Source organism: Eucyclogobius newberryi, unplaced genomic scaffold (assembly GCF_026437365.1).
Source record: "Eucyclogobius newberryi isolate DKJ021-1_F unplaced genomic scaffold, fEucNew1.0.hap1 SCAF_384, whole genome shotgun sequence".
Classification (NCBI taxonomy): Eukaryota; Metazoa; Chordata; class Actinopteri; order Gobiiformes; family Gobiidae; genus Eucyclogobius; species Eucyclogobius newberryi.
Window position 1 is genome coordinate 1 of NW_027316039.1, and position 15,436 is coordinate 15,436.

The window sequence follows — 15,436 nt, forward strand, 5'->3', positions numbered from 1 at the left end:
ACATGTTTATTACATATATATAACATGTTTATTACATATATAACATGTTTATTACATATATATAATATGTTGAAACATCTCAGTAAAATCCTCAGTGAAACGTTGTCAGAGCTGGAGAGGTTTGTGTGAGACAGTGAAGAGAATGAGACTGTTTTAGCTCCAGTTTAAAGGAGACAAACTCACCACAAGGGAACAACCTGCGGGTCATTATTACAGCTCTAAAGACAGCACTGACTCCTCCCCCTTTTTGTTTTCTCATGTTTCAGATTCAAACTTAGTGTTAGGTGGGCGGGGATAGGTGGGCGGGGATAGGTGGGCGGGGATAGGTGGGCGGGGATAGGTGGGCGGGGATAGGTGGGCGGGGATATTTACTTCAAACGGTCGTGAACTTTAGACTCACGTGTGACAAAATCTGCTTCACCTTTTCACAGAAGCTGATCATATCACATATTATATAAATACTTTATATACATATACTCACATATTTATACTTCAAATGTACGTCTAAGTTGTAAAAGAAAAAAACTTGCAAAAAACTGTTATATAACTATAAACTGTGAAATAAGAATAACTTTCAGATAAAATGTCTAAATGAAATGCAAAGTACGGAGCCCTGCAGCGCCGTACTGAACACGGACTGAACACGGACTGAACACGTACTGAACACGGACTGAACATGGACTGAACACGTACTGAACACGGACTGAACACGTACTGAACACGGACTGAACATGGACTGAACACGTACTGAACACGTACTGAACATGGACTGAACACGGACTGAACACGTACTGAACACGGACTGAACATGGACTGAACACGTACTGAACACGGACTGAACATGGACTGAACACGGACTGAACATGGACTGAACACGTACTGAACACGGACTGAACATGGACTGAACACGTACTGAACACGTACTGAACACGGACTGAACATGGACTGAACACGTACTGAACATGGACTGAACACGTACTGAACACGTACTGAACACGTACTGAACACGGACTGAACATGGACTGAACACGTACTGAACACGGACTGAACACGTACTGAACACGGACTGAACACGGACTGAACATGGACTGAACACGTACTGAACACGTACTGAACACGTACTGAACACGGACTGAACACGTACTGAACACGGACTGAACACGGACTGAACACGGACTGAACACGGACTGAACACATACTGAATACGGACTGAACACGGACTGAACACGGACTGAACACGGACTGACGGACTGAACACGTACTGAACACGGACTGAACACGTACTGAACACGGACTGAACACGGACTGAACACGGACTGAACACGGACTGAACACGGACTGAACACGGACTGAACACGGACTGACGGACTGAACACGTACTGAACACGTACTGAACACGTACTGAACACGTACTGAACACGGACTGAACACGGACTGAACACGGACTGAACACGGACTGAACACGGACTGACAGACTGAACACGTACTGAACACGGACTGAACACGTACTGAACACGGACTGAACACGTACTGAACACGGACTGAACACGGACTGAACACGTACTGAACACGGACTGAACACGTACTGAACACGGACTGAACACGGACTGAACACGGACTGAACACATACTGAACATGGACTGAACACGGACTGAACATGGACTGAACACGGACTGAACACGGACTGACGGACTGAACACGTACTGAACATGGACTGAACACGGACTGAACACGGACTGAACTGTTTCACAGTCTTGTGTTCAAACTCTTCTGAAAGTTTTCCTGGAAAGACTTTGAGCCTCTAATGACGGGATTTCCACCTTTAATGCTCTTTTTTTTATCAACTTCCACATGAAACGCACCGTTTATCTGCCCCTCCCAGAGGCCCGACATGAGGCCCGACATGAGGCCCGACATGAGGCCCGACATGAGGCCCGACATGAGGCCCGACATGAGGCCCGACATGAGGCCCGACATGAGGCCCGACATGAGGCCCGACATGAGGCCCGACATGAGGCCCGACATGAGGCCCGACATGAGGCCCGACATGAGGCCCAGCATGAGGCCCGACATGAGGCCCGACATGAGGCCCGACATGAGGCCCGACATGAGGCCCGACATGAGGCCCGACATGAGGCCCGACATGAGGCCCGACATGAGGCCCGACATGAGGCCCGACATGAGGCCCAGCATGAGGCCCAGCATGAGGCCCGACATGAGGCCCGACATGAGGCCCAGCATGAGGCCCGACATGAGGCCCGACATGAGGCCCGACATGAGGCCCGACATGAGGCCCGACATGAGGCCCGACATGAGGCCCGACATGAGGCCCGACATGAGGCCCGACATGAGGCCCAGCATGAGGCCCGACATGAGGCCCGACATGAGGCCCGACATGAGGCCCGACATGAGGCCCGACATGAGGCCCGACATGAGGCCCGACATGAGGCCCAGCATGAGGCCCGACATGAGGCCCGACATGAGGCCCGACATGAGGCCCGACATGAGGCCCGACATGAGGCCCGACATGAGGCCCGACATGAGGCCCGACATGAGGCCCGACATGAGGCCCGACATGAGGCCCGACATGAGGCCCAGCATGAGGCCCGACATGAGGCCCAACATGAGGCCCGACATGAGGCCCGACATGAGGCCCGACATGAGGCCCGACATGAGGCCCGACATGAGGCCCGACATGAGGCCCGACATGAGGCCCAGCATGAGGCCCAGCATGAGGCCCGACATGAGGCCCGACATGAGGCCCGACATGAGGCCCAGCATGAGGCCCAGCATGAGGCCCGACATGAGGCCCGACATGAGGCCCGACATGAGGCCCAGCATGAGGCCCAACATGAGGCCCGACATGAGGCCCGACATGAGGCCCGACATGAGGCCCAGCATGAGGCCCAGCATGAGGCCCGACATGAGGCCCGACATGAGGCCCGACATGAGGCCCGACATGAGGCCCAACATGAGGCCCGACATGAGGCCCGACATGAGGCCCGACATGAGGCCCGACATGAGGCCCGACATGAGGCCCGACATGAGGCCCGACATGAGGCCCGACATGAGGCCCAACATGAGGCCCGACATGAGGCCCGACATGAGGCCCGACATGAGGCCCGACATGAGGCCCGACATGAGGCCCGACATGAGGCCCAGCATGAGGCCCAGCATGAGGCCCGACATGAGGCCCGACATGAGGCCCGACATGAGGCCCAGCATGAGGCCCAGCATGAGGCCCGACATGAGGCCCGACATGAGGCCCGACATGAGGCCCAGCATGAGGCCCAACATGAGGCCCGACATGAGGCCCGACATGAGGCCCGACATGAGGCCCAGCATGAGGCCCAGCATGAGGCCCGACATGAGGCCCGACATGAGGCCCAGCATGAGGCCCAGCATGAGGCCCGACATGAGGCCCAACATGAGGCCCGACATGAGGCCCGACATGAGGCCCGACATGAGGCCCGACATGAGGCCCGACATGAGGCCCGACATGAGGCCCGACATGAGGCCCGACATGAGGCCCGACATGAGGCCCAGCATGAGGCCCAGCATGAGGCCCGACATGAGGCCCAACATGAGGCCCGACATGAGGCCCGACATGAGGCCCAGCATGAGGCCCAGCATGAGGCCCGACATGAGGCCCGACATGAGGCCCAGCATGAGGCCCAGCATGAGGCCCAGCATGAGGCCCGACATGAGGCCCGACATGAGGCCCGACATGAGGCCCAACATGAGGCCCAACATGAGGCCCGACATGAGGCCCAGCATGAGGCCCGGCATGAGGCCCGACATGAGGCCCGACATGAGGCCCGACATGAGGCCCGACATGAGGCCCGACATGAGGCCCAGCATGAGGCCCAGCATGAGGCCCAACATGAGGCCCAACATGAGGCCCAACATGAGGCCCGACATGAGGCCCGACATGAGGCCCAGCATGAGGCCCAGCATGAGGCCCAGCATGAGGCCCAACATGAGGCCCGACATGAGGCCCGACATGAGGCCCGACATGAGGCCCGACATGAGGCCCGACATGAGGCCCAGCATGAGGCCCAGCATGAGGCCCAGCATGAGGCCCGACATGAGGCCCGACATGAGGCCCGACATGAGGCCCGACATGAGTGTTTGGGTCGTGTTTGGGCCGTGTTTGGGCCGTGTTTGGGTCGTGTTTGGGCCGTGTTTGGGCCGTGTTTGGGCCGTGTTTGGGCCGTGTTTGGGTCGTGTTTGGGCCGTGTTTGGGTCGTGTTTGGGTCGTGTTTGGGCCGTGTTTGGGTCGTGTTTGGGTCGTGTTTGGGCCGTGTTTGGGCCGTGTTTGGGCCGTGTTTGGGTCGTGTTTGGGCCGTGTTTGGGTCGTGTTTGGGTCGTGTTTGGGCCGTGTTTGGGTCGTGTTTGGGTCGTGTTTGGGTCGTGTTTGGGCCGTGTTTGGGTCGTGTTTGGGCCGTGTTTGGGTCGTGTTTGGGTCGTGTTTGGGTCGTGTTTGGGCCGTGTTTGGGTCGTGTTTGGGCCGTGTTTGGGTCGTGTTTGGGCCGTGTTTGGGTCGTGTTTGGGCCGTGTTTGGGTCGTGTTTGGGTCGTGTTTGGGCCGTGTTTGGGCCGTGTTTGGGTCGTGTTTGGGTCGTGTTTGGGCCGTGTTTGGGTCGTGTTTGGGTCGTGTTTGGGCCGTGTTTGGGTCGTGTTTGGGCCGTGTTTGGGCCGTGTTTGGGCCGTGTTTGGGTCGTGTTTGGGCCGTGTTTGGGCCGTGTTTGGGCCGTGTTTGGGTCGTGTTTGGGTCGTGTTTGGGTCGTGTTTGGACCGTGTTTGGGCCGTGTTTGGGCCGTGTTTGGGCCGTGTTTGGGCCGTGTTTGGGCCGTGTTTGGGTCGTGTTTGGGCCGTGTTTGGGCCGTGTTTGGGTCGTGTTTGGGCCGTGTTTGGGTCGTGTTTGGGCCGTGTTTGGGCCGTGTTTGGGCCGTGTTTGGGTCGTGTTTGGGTCGTGTTTGGGTCGTGTTTGGGTCGTGTTTGGGCCGTGTTTGGGTCGTGTTTGGGTCGTGTTTGGGCCGTGTTTGGGCCGTGTTTGGGTCGTGTTTGGGCCGTGTTTGGGCCGTGTTTGGGTCGTGTTTGGGTCGTGTTTGGGTCGTGTTTGGGTCGTGTTTGGGTCGTGTTTGGGCCGTGTTTGGGCCGTGTTTGGGTCGTGTTTGGGCCGTGTTTGGGTCGTGTTTGGGCCGTGTTTGGGCCGTGTTTGGGCCGTGTTTGGGTCGTGTTTGGGTCGTGTTTGGGTCGTGTTTGGGTCGTGTTTGGGCCGTGTTTGGGTCGTGTTTGGGCCGTGTTTGGGTCGTGTTTGGGCCGTGTTTGGGTCGTGTTTGGGTCGTGTTTGGGCCGTGTTTGGGCCGTGTTTGGGTCGTGTTTGGACCGTGTTTGGGTCGTGTTTGGGTCGTGTTTGGGCCGTGTTTGGGTCGTGTTTGGGTCGTGTTTGGGCCGTGTTTGGGCCGTGTTTGGGTCGTGTTTGGGCCGTGTTTGGGCCGTGTTTGGGTCGTGTTTGGGTCGTGTTTGGGTCGTGTTTGGGTCGTGTTTGGGCCGTGTTTGGGCCGTGTTTGGGTCGTGTTTGGGTCGTGTTTGGGCCGTGTTTGGGTCGTGTTTGGGTCGTGTTTGGGCCGTGTTTGGGCCGTGTTTGGGCCGTGTTTGGGTCGTGTTTGGGCCGTGTTTGGGTCGTGTTTGGGCCGTGTTTGGGCCGTGTTTGGGCCGTGTTTGGGCCGTGTTTGGGTCGTGTTTGGGTCGTGTTTGGGCCGTGTTTGGGTCGTGTTTGGGTCGTGTTTGGGCCGTGTTTGGGCCGTGTTTGGGCCGTGTTTGGGTCGTGTTTGGGCCGTGTTTGGGCCGTGTTTGGGCCGTGTTTGGGTCGTGTTTGGGTCGTGTTTGGGTCGTGTTTGGGCCGTGTTTGGGTCGTGTTTGGGCCGTGTTTGGGCCGTGTTTGGGTCGTGTTTGGGCCGTGTTTGGGTCGTGTTTGGGCCGTGTTTGGGCCGTGTTTGGGCCGTGTTTGGGTCGTGTTTGGGTCGTGTTTGGGTCGTGTTTGGGTCGTGTTTGGGCCGTGTTTGGGCCGTGTTTGGGTCGTGTTTGGGCCGTGTTTGGGCCGTGTTTGGGCCGTGTTTGGGTCGTGTTTGGGCCGTGTTTGGGCCGTGTTTGGGTCGTGTTTGGGTCGTGTTTGGGTCGTGTTTGGGCCGTGTTTGGGCCGTGTTTGGGTCGTGTTTGGGCCGTGTTTGGGTCGTGTTTGGGCCGTGTTTGGGCCGTGTTTGGGCCGTGTTTGGGTCGTGTTTGGGTCGTGTTTGGGTCGTGTTTGGGTCGTGTTTGGGTCGTGTTTGGGCCGTGTTTGGGTCGTGTTTTGGCCGTGTTTGGGCCGTGTTTGGGTCGTGTTTGGGCCGTGTTTGGGCCGTGTTTGGGCCGTGTTTGGGTCGTGTTTGGGTCGTGTTTGGGCCGTGTTTGGGTCGTGTTTGGGTCGTGTTTGGGCCGTGTTTGGGTCGTGTTTGGGCCGTGTTTGGGTCGTGTTTGGGTCGTGTTTGGGTCGTGTTTGGGCCGTGTTTGGGCCGTGTTTGGGTCGTGTTTGGGTCGTGTTTGGGCCGTGTTTGGGCCGTGTTTGGGCCGTGTTTGGGTCGTGTTTGGGTCGTGTTTGGGTCGTGTTTGGGCCGTGTTTGGGCCGTGTTTGGGCCGTGTTTGGGTCGTGTTTGGGCCGTGTTTGGGCCGTGTTTGGGCCGTGTTTGGGTCGTGTTTGGGTCGTGTTTGGGCCGTGTTTGGGTCGTGTTTGGGCCGTGTTTGGGCCGTGTTTGGGTCGTGTTTGGGTCGTGTTTGGGTCGTGTTTGGGTCGTGTTTGGGTCGTGTTTGGGCCGTGTTTGGGTCGTGTTTGGGTCGTGTTTGGGCCGTGTTTGGGTCGTGTTTGGGTCGTGTTTGGGTCGTGTTTGGGCCGTGTTTGGGTTGTGTTTGGGTCGTGTTTGGGCCGTGTTTGGGTCGTGTTTGGGCCGTGTTTGGGTCGTGTTTGGGCCGTGTTTGGGCCGTGTTTGGGCCGTGTTTGGGCCGTGTTTGGGCCGTGTTTGGGCCGTGTTTGGGTCGTGTTTGGGTCGTGTTTGGGTCGTGTTTGGGCCGTGTTTGGGTCGTGTTTGGGCCGTGTTTGGGCCGTGTTTGGGCCGTGTTTGGGTCGTGTTTGGGCCGTGTTTGGGCCGTGTTTGGGCCGTGTTTGGGTCGTGTTTGGGCCGTGTTTGGGTCGTGTTTGGGCCGTGTTTGGGCCGTGTTTGGGCCGTGTTTGGGCCGTGTTTGGGTCGTGTTTGGGCCGTGTTTGGGCCGTGTTTGGGCCGTGTTTGGGTCGTGTTTGGGCCGTGTTTGGGTCGTGTTTGGGCCGTGTTTGGGCCGTGTTTGGGCCGTGTTTGGGTCGTGTTTGGGTCGTGTTTGGGCCGTGTTTGGGTCGTGTTTGGGCCGTGTTTGGGTCGTGTTTGGGTCGTGTTTGGGCCGTGTTTGGGTCGTGTTTGGGTCGTGTTTGGGTCGTGTTTGGGTCGTGTTTGGGCCGTGTTTGGGCCGTGTTTGGGTCGTGTTTGGGCCGTGTTTGGGTCGTGTTTGGGTCGTGTTTGGGTCGTGTTTGGGCCGTGTTTGGGCCGTGTTTGGGTCGTGTTTGGGTCGTGTTTGGGTCGTGTTTGGGCCGTGTTTGGGTCGTGTTTGGGTCGTGTTTGGGTCGTGTTTGGGCCGTGTTTGGGTCGTGTTTGGGTCGTGTTTGGGTCGTGTTTGGGTCGTGTTTGGGCCGTGTTTGGGTCGTGTTTGGGCCGTGTTTGGGCCGTGTTTGGGCCGTGTTTGGGTCGTGTTTGGGCCGTGTTTGGGCCGTGTTTGGGCCGTGTTTGGGTCGTGTTTGGGCCGTGTTTGGGTCGTGTTTGGGCCGTGTTTGGGCCGTGTTTGGGCCGTGTTTGGGCCGTGTTTGGGTCGTGTTTGGGCCGTGTTTGGGCCGTGTTTGGGCCGTGTTTGGGTCGTGTTTGGGCCGTGTTTGGGTCGTGTTTGGGCCGTGTTTGGGCCGTGTTTGGGCCGTGTTTGGGTCGTGTTTGGGTCGTGTTTGGGCCGTGTTTGGGTCGTGTTTGGGCCGTGTTTGGGTCGTGTTTGGGTCGTGTTTGGGCCGTGTTTGGGTCGTGTTTGGGTCGTGTTTGGGTCGTGTTTGGGTCGTGTTTGGGCCGTGTTTGGGCCGTGTTTGGGTCGTGTTTGGGCCGTGTTTGGGTCGTGTTTGGGTCGTGTTTGGGTCGTGTTTGGGCCGTGTTTGGGCCGTGTTTGGGTCGTGTTTGGGCCGTGTTTGGGTCGTGTTTGGGTCGTGTTTGGGTCGTGTTTGGGTCGTGTTTGGGCCGTGTTTGGGTCGTGTTTGGGTCGTGTTTGGGTCGTGTTTGGGCCGTGTTTGGGTCGTGTTTGGGTCGTGTTTGGGTCGTGTTTGGGCCGTGTTTGGGTCGTGTTTGGGTCTTGAGCGTACAGCGTAACTGTACAGCTGTGCACGTTCTTCTTGTTTCATAACATTCTGACTCTCATGATCATGAGATTCATGAGAATTTCCATCTTTTCCAAACGATGAAGACATTTCATGATGTCATCAAGTGTCATCACTGAACACCTCCTCCTCCTCCTCCTGCAGAACATGCAGAGGAGGAGCAGACATTTCTTCTCCTCCTCTCTCCTCCTCTCTCCCTCCCTCTCTCCTCCCTTTTTTTGCCCTATTTTCATTTGAATGAGCCCCTCCCCCTCTTCTCTTTCCCCTCTTGTCCCCCACCTCTTTCTCTCTCTGTTCCCCCTCTCTTCTCTTCTCATCCACTTTTTCCCTTATTTTCACTGCCCCACTTCTCCCCTTTTCCTCGCCCTCTCTCTCCTCCCTCCCTCTCTCTCTCTCCTCTCTCTCCCTCTCCCTCTCTCTCTCTCCCTCTCTCTCCCTCTCTCTCTCTCTCTCCCTCTCTCTCCCTCTCCCTCTCTCTCTCCTCTCTCTCCTCTCTCTCTCCTCCCTCCCTCTCTCTCTCTCCTCTCTCTCCCTCTCCCTCTCTCTCTCTCCCTCTCTCTCCCTCCCTCTCTCTCTCTCCTCTCTCTCCCTCTCCCTCTCTCTCTCTCCCTCTCTCTCCCTCCCTCTCTCTCCCTCTCTCTCTCTCCCTCTCTCTCCCTCCCTCTCTCTCTCTCCCTCTCTCTCCCTCTCTCTCTCTCTCTCCCTCTCCCTCCCTCTCCCTCTCTCTCTCCTCTCTCTCCTCTCTCTCCCTCTCCCTCCCTCCCTCTCCCTCTCTCTCGCCCTCTCTCTCCCTCTCCCTCCCTCCCTCTCCCTCTCTCTCTCTCTCTCTCTCTCTCTCCTCCCTCCCTCTCTCTCTCCTCCTCCTCTTTTCCCTCTTCTCTCCATGTTCCCTCTCTCCCCCCTGCTCCTCCACTCTCTCATTTGAACCAAGCCTCTCTCTCTTGTCAATGGGGGAGGGGCGCCGATTGGCCAGGAGCTGTTTGGCCCGGGACCAATCTGAGCGCGCGTCCCTGCTGTTGCCCCGCCCCTCCTCCGCTCTGATTGGCCGGTGGTGGAGGAGCAGCGTTGGACTTAAGCCTCTTGTTTCTCTGGAGGCTTCAGATCTGGAGCTGGGACGAGTTTGAAGCACGTCCAACGCCCCGCGGCAACACGTCCAACGCCCCGCGGCAACACGTCCAACGCCCCGCGGCAACACGTCCAACGCCCCGCGGCAACACGTCCAACGCCCCGCGGCAACACGTCCAGCACCGGTCAGCTCCCTTCTGACCCCGGACTCGGGACTTTCTCTCTTTGTCGAGTGGATTCTGTGTTGGATTTGACCCCGAGTTCTTCTTCTCCTCATGTGGAATTTGACCTCTGACCCCCAAACCTTTCACTGAAGAAGAGAAGGAGCCGGTAAGAGCCGTGTCCCTTTTGTCTCGACTAAACCCACCGTTTCAAACCCTGACGGTTTTAAGTCTTTATGAGTAAAATAACAGAAATGTGTTTTAAACATTATATTTTCATTATGACGCTTCAAAAAGTATAATTAGTGTTAAATATCAAATATAATACGTCTGTAATATTTGTGTAGATGAAGATGAAGTATGTGTGTCATAGAGGACCCCCCTGACCCCCTAGAGAAGAGCTAGAGGACGCCCGCTAGAGGACGCCCCCTAGAGGACGCCCCCTAGAGGACGCCCGCTAGAGGACGCCCCCTAGAGGACGCCCGCTAGAGGACGCCCCCTAGAGGACGCCCGCTAGAGGACGCCCCCTAGAGGACGCCCGCTAGAGGACCCCCCTAGAGGATGCCCGCTAGAGGACGCCCCCTAGAGGACGTCCGCTAGAGGACGCCCCCTAGAGGACGTCCGCTAGAGGACGCCCCCTAGAGGACGCCCGCTAGAGGACGCCCCCTAGAGGACGTCCGCTAGAGGACGCCCCCTAGAGGACGCCCGCTAGAGGACGCCCCCTAGAGGACGTCCGCTAGAGGACACCCCCTAGAGGACGCCCGCTAGAGGACGCCCGCTAGAGGACGCCCCCTAGAGGACGTCCGCTAGAGGACGCCCCCTAGAGGACACCGTCTGGAGAGAGGGGACGCTCACATGTGTCTGACACCCTTATTCATACTTCCATTCATCTTCTTCCTCTTCTCCGGGGCCGGGTCGCGGGGGCAGCAGTCTGAGCAGGGACTCCCAGACTTCCCCCTCCCCAGACACTTCCTCCAGCTCCTCTGGGGGGATCCCGAGGCGTTCCCAGGCCAGCTGAGAGACATAGTCTCTCCAGCGTGTCCTGGGTCTTCCCCAGGGCCTCTTCCTAGTGGGACACGCCCGAAACACCTCCCCAGGGAGGAGCAGCGGCTCTACTCCGAGCTCCCCCCGTGTGACTGAGCGCCTCCCCCTATCTCAATCTTTTGGGTCGTTAAAGCTCATGACCATAGGTGAGGTCAGAACGTAGAGTGACCAGTAAATCCAGAGCTCGTCAAGCAACTGTCAATCACACGCTCCATCAAGACCCGAGATACTTGAACTCCTCCACTTGGGGCAGGGACCCCCCACCCACCTGAAGAGGGCGATGACCTCTGATTCTCATCCCCAGACGCTTCCCTCTGGTCCCAGTGCAGCTGCAGGTCCAGGTTTGATGGAGACAATATCGTCTGCAAACAGCAGACGATGAGATCCTGTGGTCCCCAAACCGGACACCCTCTGACCCCTGACCACACCCTCTGACCCCTGACCACACCCTCTGACCCCTGACCGCACCCTCCGGCCCCTAGAAATATTCACACTTATTCAGTCTTGTTTTCCTTCAGGTCCAAAATGCCGGTGGAGACTCTGCGTCCTGCCGACAGTCGCCTGACGGGGGCGCCCTTCCGGATCCTGCACAAAGGCCCCGAGTATTTCAGGCGCCAAACAGACCCGAGAAAGCCCAGCGCTGTGGAGCGACTGGAGGCCGACAAGGCCAAGTACGTGAAGAGCCAGCAGGTGGCGCAAAACAGACAGGCCCCGATCATCCGCAAACCTCTGCTGCCGTCTGCCTTGTGCTCTGCCCCAGGGCGGATCAACACGCCGAGCGCCCGCAAACTGCCCCAGGACGACTGCGGCGACAGAGAGCGACACACAGGCGAGTTCTGCTTCAAACAAGACTTCAGAACTGGTTTAGACCTGGTGTAGTCCTGGTTTAGTCCCAGTATTGGCTCGTCTCCTCTGGTTCTCTTTGGTTCAGTCCTAAAGTGTCTCTGTCTTAAGTCTCTGGCCCTTGTCTTGATCCAAAGTGGCCCCTGAGAGGTTCTGGCCCCTGAGAGGTTCTGGCTCCTGAGAGGTTCTGGCCCCTGAGAGGTTCTGGCCCCTGAGAGGTTCTGGCCCCTGAGAGGTTCTGGCTCCTGAGAGGTTCTGGCCCCTGAGAGGTTCTGGCCCCTGAGAGGTTCTGGCCCCTGAGAGGTTCTGGCCCCTGAGAGGTTCTGGCTCCTGAGAGGTTCTGGCCCCTGAGAGGTTCTGGCCCCTGAGAGGTTCTGGCCCCTGAGAGGTTCTGGCTCCTGAGAGGTTCTGGCCCCTGAGAGGTTCTGGCTCCTGAGAGGTTCTGGCCCCTGAGAGGTTTCCTGTTTATCGACGCACGGCAAACTTACAATTAGTAAATGTCTTTTGTTGAGATCAGCCAATGATTGAGTTCTGTTCGGTACTCTAAAGTGGGCCGGCACTCTAAAGTGGGCCGTCTGGGATCTGGGCCGGTCGAGACGTGGCTTCAGACTTGACTTTGCTGTGGTCTGTTGAAGTGTGAGCACATCCTGAGGGTCCGTTTTGTCCCCTGCAGGTCGCCGAGGTCCCACTCTGGACTTGGACATCCTGAACAACCTGATCAACGTGTGCGATGGATCCACTGCCTGCTCGTCCTCGTCCTCCTCGTCCCCCTCGACCTCGTCCGGGGCCAAGAGCGTGAGCAGCAGCATCGAGAACCAGCCCAACTGCAGGGTCCACCGCAAACCCTCGTCCTCTCCGCTCGGGCCCCTGAGGACCCCTGAAAACCGGCCCAACAGGACAATCACCGGACTGAGGTCCACGGCGCTCTCCTCGTCCCCTCTCGTCTCCTCGTCCCCTCTCGTCTCCACGTCTCTTGGCCCTCTGTCCACGGCAAAGTCTCGGCCCCCTCCTCTCCCGGCGCGGCCCCCTCCTCTCCCGGCGCGGCCCCCTCCCGTGCCCGCTCGACCTGCCCGTGCGCCTGTCTCGTCCCGCCCTCCTACGGTGGCTCCGGTGGCAGTTCGCCGTGTAGATGTTCGTCCTCAGGCGGACGACCGGACTCCGCAGAGACGACCGCTGCGGGCCCCTGTTCGCTTCCGTCAGACGGCGCAGGGACAGGCCCCCCACCTGGCCACGCCCTCGTCCCCGGGCTTACCCTCTCCGCCCGCTTACCCGCCGCAGAGCCCGCTGTTCTCGCGTGCCGGCATGGTCCCCCCGGCCTCGCCCGCCTTCACTCGCCTGTCCAACGCCAGCTCCAAAGGCTCCGGACGCAAACGCCCGACGCTGCATCGCTCCAAGTCCGACCTGAGCGACCGCTTCTCCCGCGCCTCCGCCGACCTCGAGCGCTTCTTCAACTACTGCGGCCTGGACCCGGGCGAGGTGGAGGGCCTGGGCGTCATGGAGCGCTTCACGCGCGCCAACTCGGACATCGTGTCGGAGTCCAAGCTGCACAGCATCAGCACGCCGAGCTCCGAGTGCGAAGACGAGCGCGGCAGGGAGGACGACGGGCGTGGCAAGGAGGACGCCGACGACGGGCGTGGCAAGGAGGACGCCGGGTCCAAAGCCTGCGACCGCGCGCCCTACGGGATCTCCGTGATCGAGAGGAACGCACGGGTCATCAAGTGGCTGTACGGCATCCGACAAGCGCGGGAGAGCGGCGCCGCCAACGTGTCCAACGTCTGAAGCTCCAACGAGAGACGCTCCAACGAGAGACGCTCCAACGAGAGACGCTCCAACGGGAGACGCTCCAACGGGAGACGCTCCAACGAGAGACGCTCCAACGAGAGACGCTCCAACGTGAGACGCTCCAACGAGAGACGCTCCAACGAGAGACGCTCCAACGAGAGACGCTCCAACGTGAGACGCTCCAACGAGAGACGCTCCAACGAGAGACGCTCCAACGAGAGACGCTCCAACGGGAGACGCTCCAACGGGAGACGCTCCAACGTGAGACGCTCCAACGAGAGACGCTCCAACGAGAGACGCTCCAACGGGAGACGCTCCAACGAGAGACGCTCCAATGTGAGACGCTCCAACGAGAGACGCTCCAACGTGAGACGCTCCAACGAGAGACGCTCCAACGGGAGACGCGCCAACGTGAGACGCTCCAACGAGAGACGCTCCAACGAGAGACGCTCCAACGAGAGACGCTCCAACGTGAGACGCTCCAACGAGAGACGCTCCAACGAGAGACGCTCCAACGAGAGACGCTCCAACGAGAGACGCTCCAACGGGAGACGCTCCAACGAGAGACGCTCCAACGTGAGACGCTCCAACGAGAGACGCTCCAACGAGAGACGCTCCAACGGGAGACGCTCCAACGAGAGACGCTCCAATGTGAGACGCTCCAACGAGAGACGCTCCAACGTGAGACGCTCCAACGAGAGACGCTCCAACGGGAGACGCGCCAACGTGAGACGCTCCAACGAGAGACGCTCCAACGAGAGACGCTCCAACGAGAGACGCTCCAACGAGAGACGCTCCAACGAGAGACGCTCCAACGAGAGACGCTCCAACGAGAGACGTGAGATCACATGAAACGAGGCCTTAAACTGGCTGGAGCTGGACGTTAAACTCATCATCAGCTTCTCGTCTTTTGCACAAACTTCGTCTTCCAAAAATATTGAGCTTCTTTTTGTTCCTTTGAGACGTTTGATATTTAGTCCGAGCGAAACTGAATCTGTGAAAGAACAAATGCTTTTAGTCTCAGACCTAATACAACACAAACCTACACCTACTGTGACCTCTATGACCTCTGTGACCTCTGTGACCTCTATGACCTGTGTGACCTGTGTGACCTCTATGACCGCTCTGACCTCTGTGACCTCTATGACCTCTGTGACCTGTGTGACCTCTATGACCGCTCTGACCTCTGTGACCTCTATGACCTCTGTGACCTGTGTGACCTCTATGACCTCTGTGACCTGTGTGACCTCTATGACCGCTCTGACCTCTGTGACCTCTATGACCTCTGTGACCTGTGTGACCTCTATGACCGCTCTGACCTCTGTGACCTCTATGACCTCTGTGACCTGTGTGACCTCTATGACCTCTGTGACCTCTATGACCTGTGTGACCTCTATGACCTCTGTGACCTGTGTGACCTCTATGACCTCTGTGACCTGTGTGACCTCTATGACCGCTCTGACCTCTGTGACCTCTTTAAAGCTGTTTGACGGCTCAAACACATGAATAGTTTTATATGTTTTGTATTTTTTAGGTTTTGTCAGAGTTAAACACGAGTCTGAGCGACGACATCGAAACAGATTCAGTCTAAATATGTCACATGAAACAATCCTCTTCCATCGTCTGACCGCTGTGGGGGTCAGGACCGGGACCGGGTCAGGACCAGGACCGGGTCAGGACCAGGACCGGGTCAGGGTCAGGACCGGACCAGGACCGGGTCAGGGTCAGGACCGGGTCAGGACCGGGACCGGGTCAGGACCAGGACCGGGTCAGGGTCAGGACCGGGACCGGGTCAGGGTCAGGACCGGGTCAGGACCGGGACCGGGTCAGGACCAGGACCGGGTCAGGGTCAGGACCGGACCAGGACCGGGTCAGGGTCAGGACCGGGTCAGGACCGGGACCGGGTCAGGACCAGGACCGGGTCAGGAGCTCACTCTAGAGAGTTTTACATCACAAATGTGACTCTGGGACTAAAGCACTAACCACTCTGCCACTGAGCTGAGCTTTGTTTTCTGCAAGTTTATTCAGGTTTGACGAGGTGCTAAGAGTTAGCATCTCAGTGTTAG

The 15,436-nt window shown here is 58.3% G+C and overlaps 1 protein-coding gene across 1 annotated transcript; it reads left to right on the forward strand.

The window, feature by feature from the left end:
* Window positions 1-11,252: 11,252 nt before the first annotated feature.
* Window positions 11,253-13,380, forward strand: LOC140376917 (protein FAM110A). The gene is made up of 2 exons (XM_072462173.1): window positions 11,253-11,574; window positions 12,262-13,380. Exons 1-2 carry the CDS (start codon window positions 11,271-11,273, stop codon window positions 13,365-13,367), a joined length of 1,410 nt encoding a protein of 469 aa, XP_072318274.1. The 5' UTR covers window positions 11,253-11,270; the 3' UTR covers window positions 13,368-13,380.
* The last annotated feature ends 2,056 nt before the right edge of the window (window positions 13,381-15,436 follow it).

What these genes read in the sequence shown, in the direction of transcription:
- LOC140376917 (XM_072462173.1), top strand. Translation starts at nt 11,271, where the DNA reads ATGCCGGTGGAGACTCTGCGTCCTGCCGACAGTCGCCTGACGGGGGCG. An exon ending in CGACAGAGAGCGACACACAG is followed by an intron (nt 11,575 to 12,261) that starts GCGAGTTCTGCT and finishes TGTCCCCTGCAG; the next exon opens with GTCGCCGAGGTCCCACTCTG.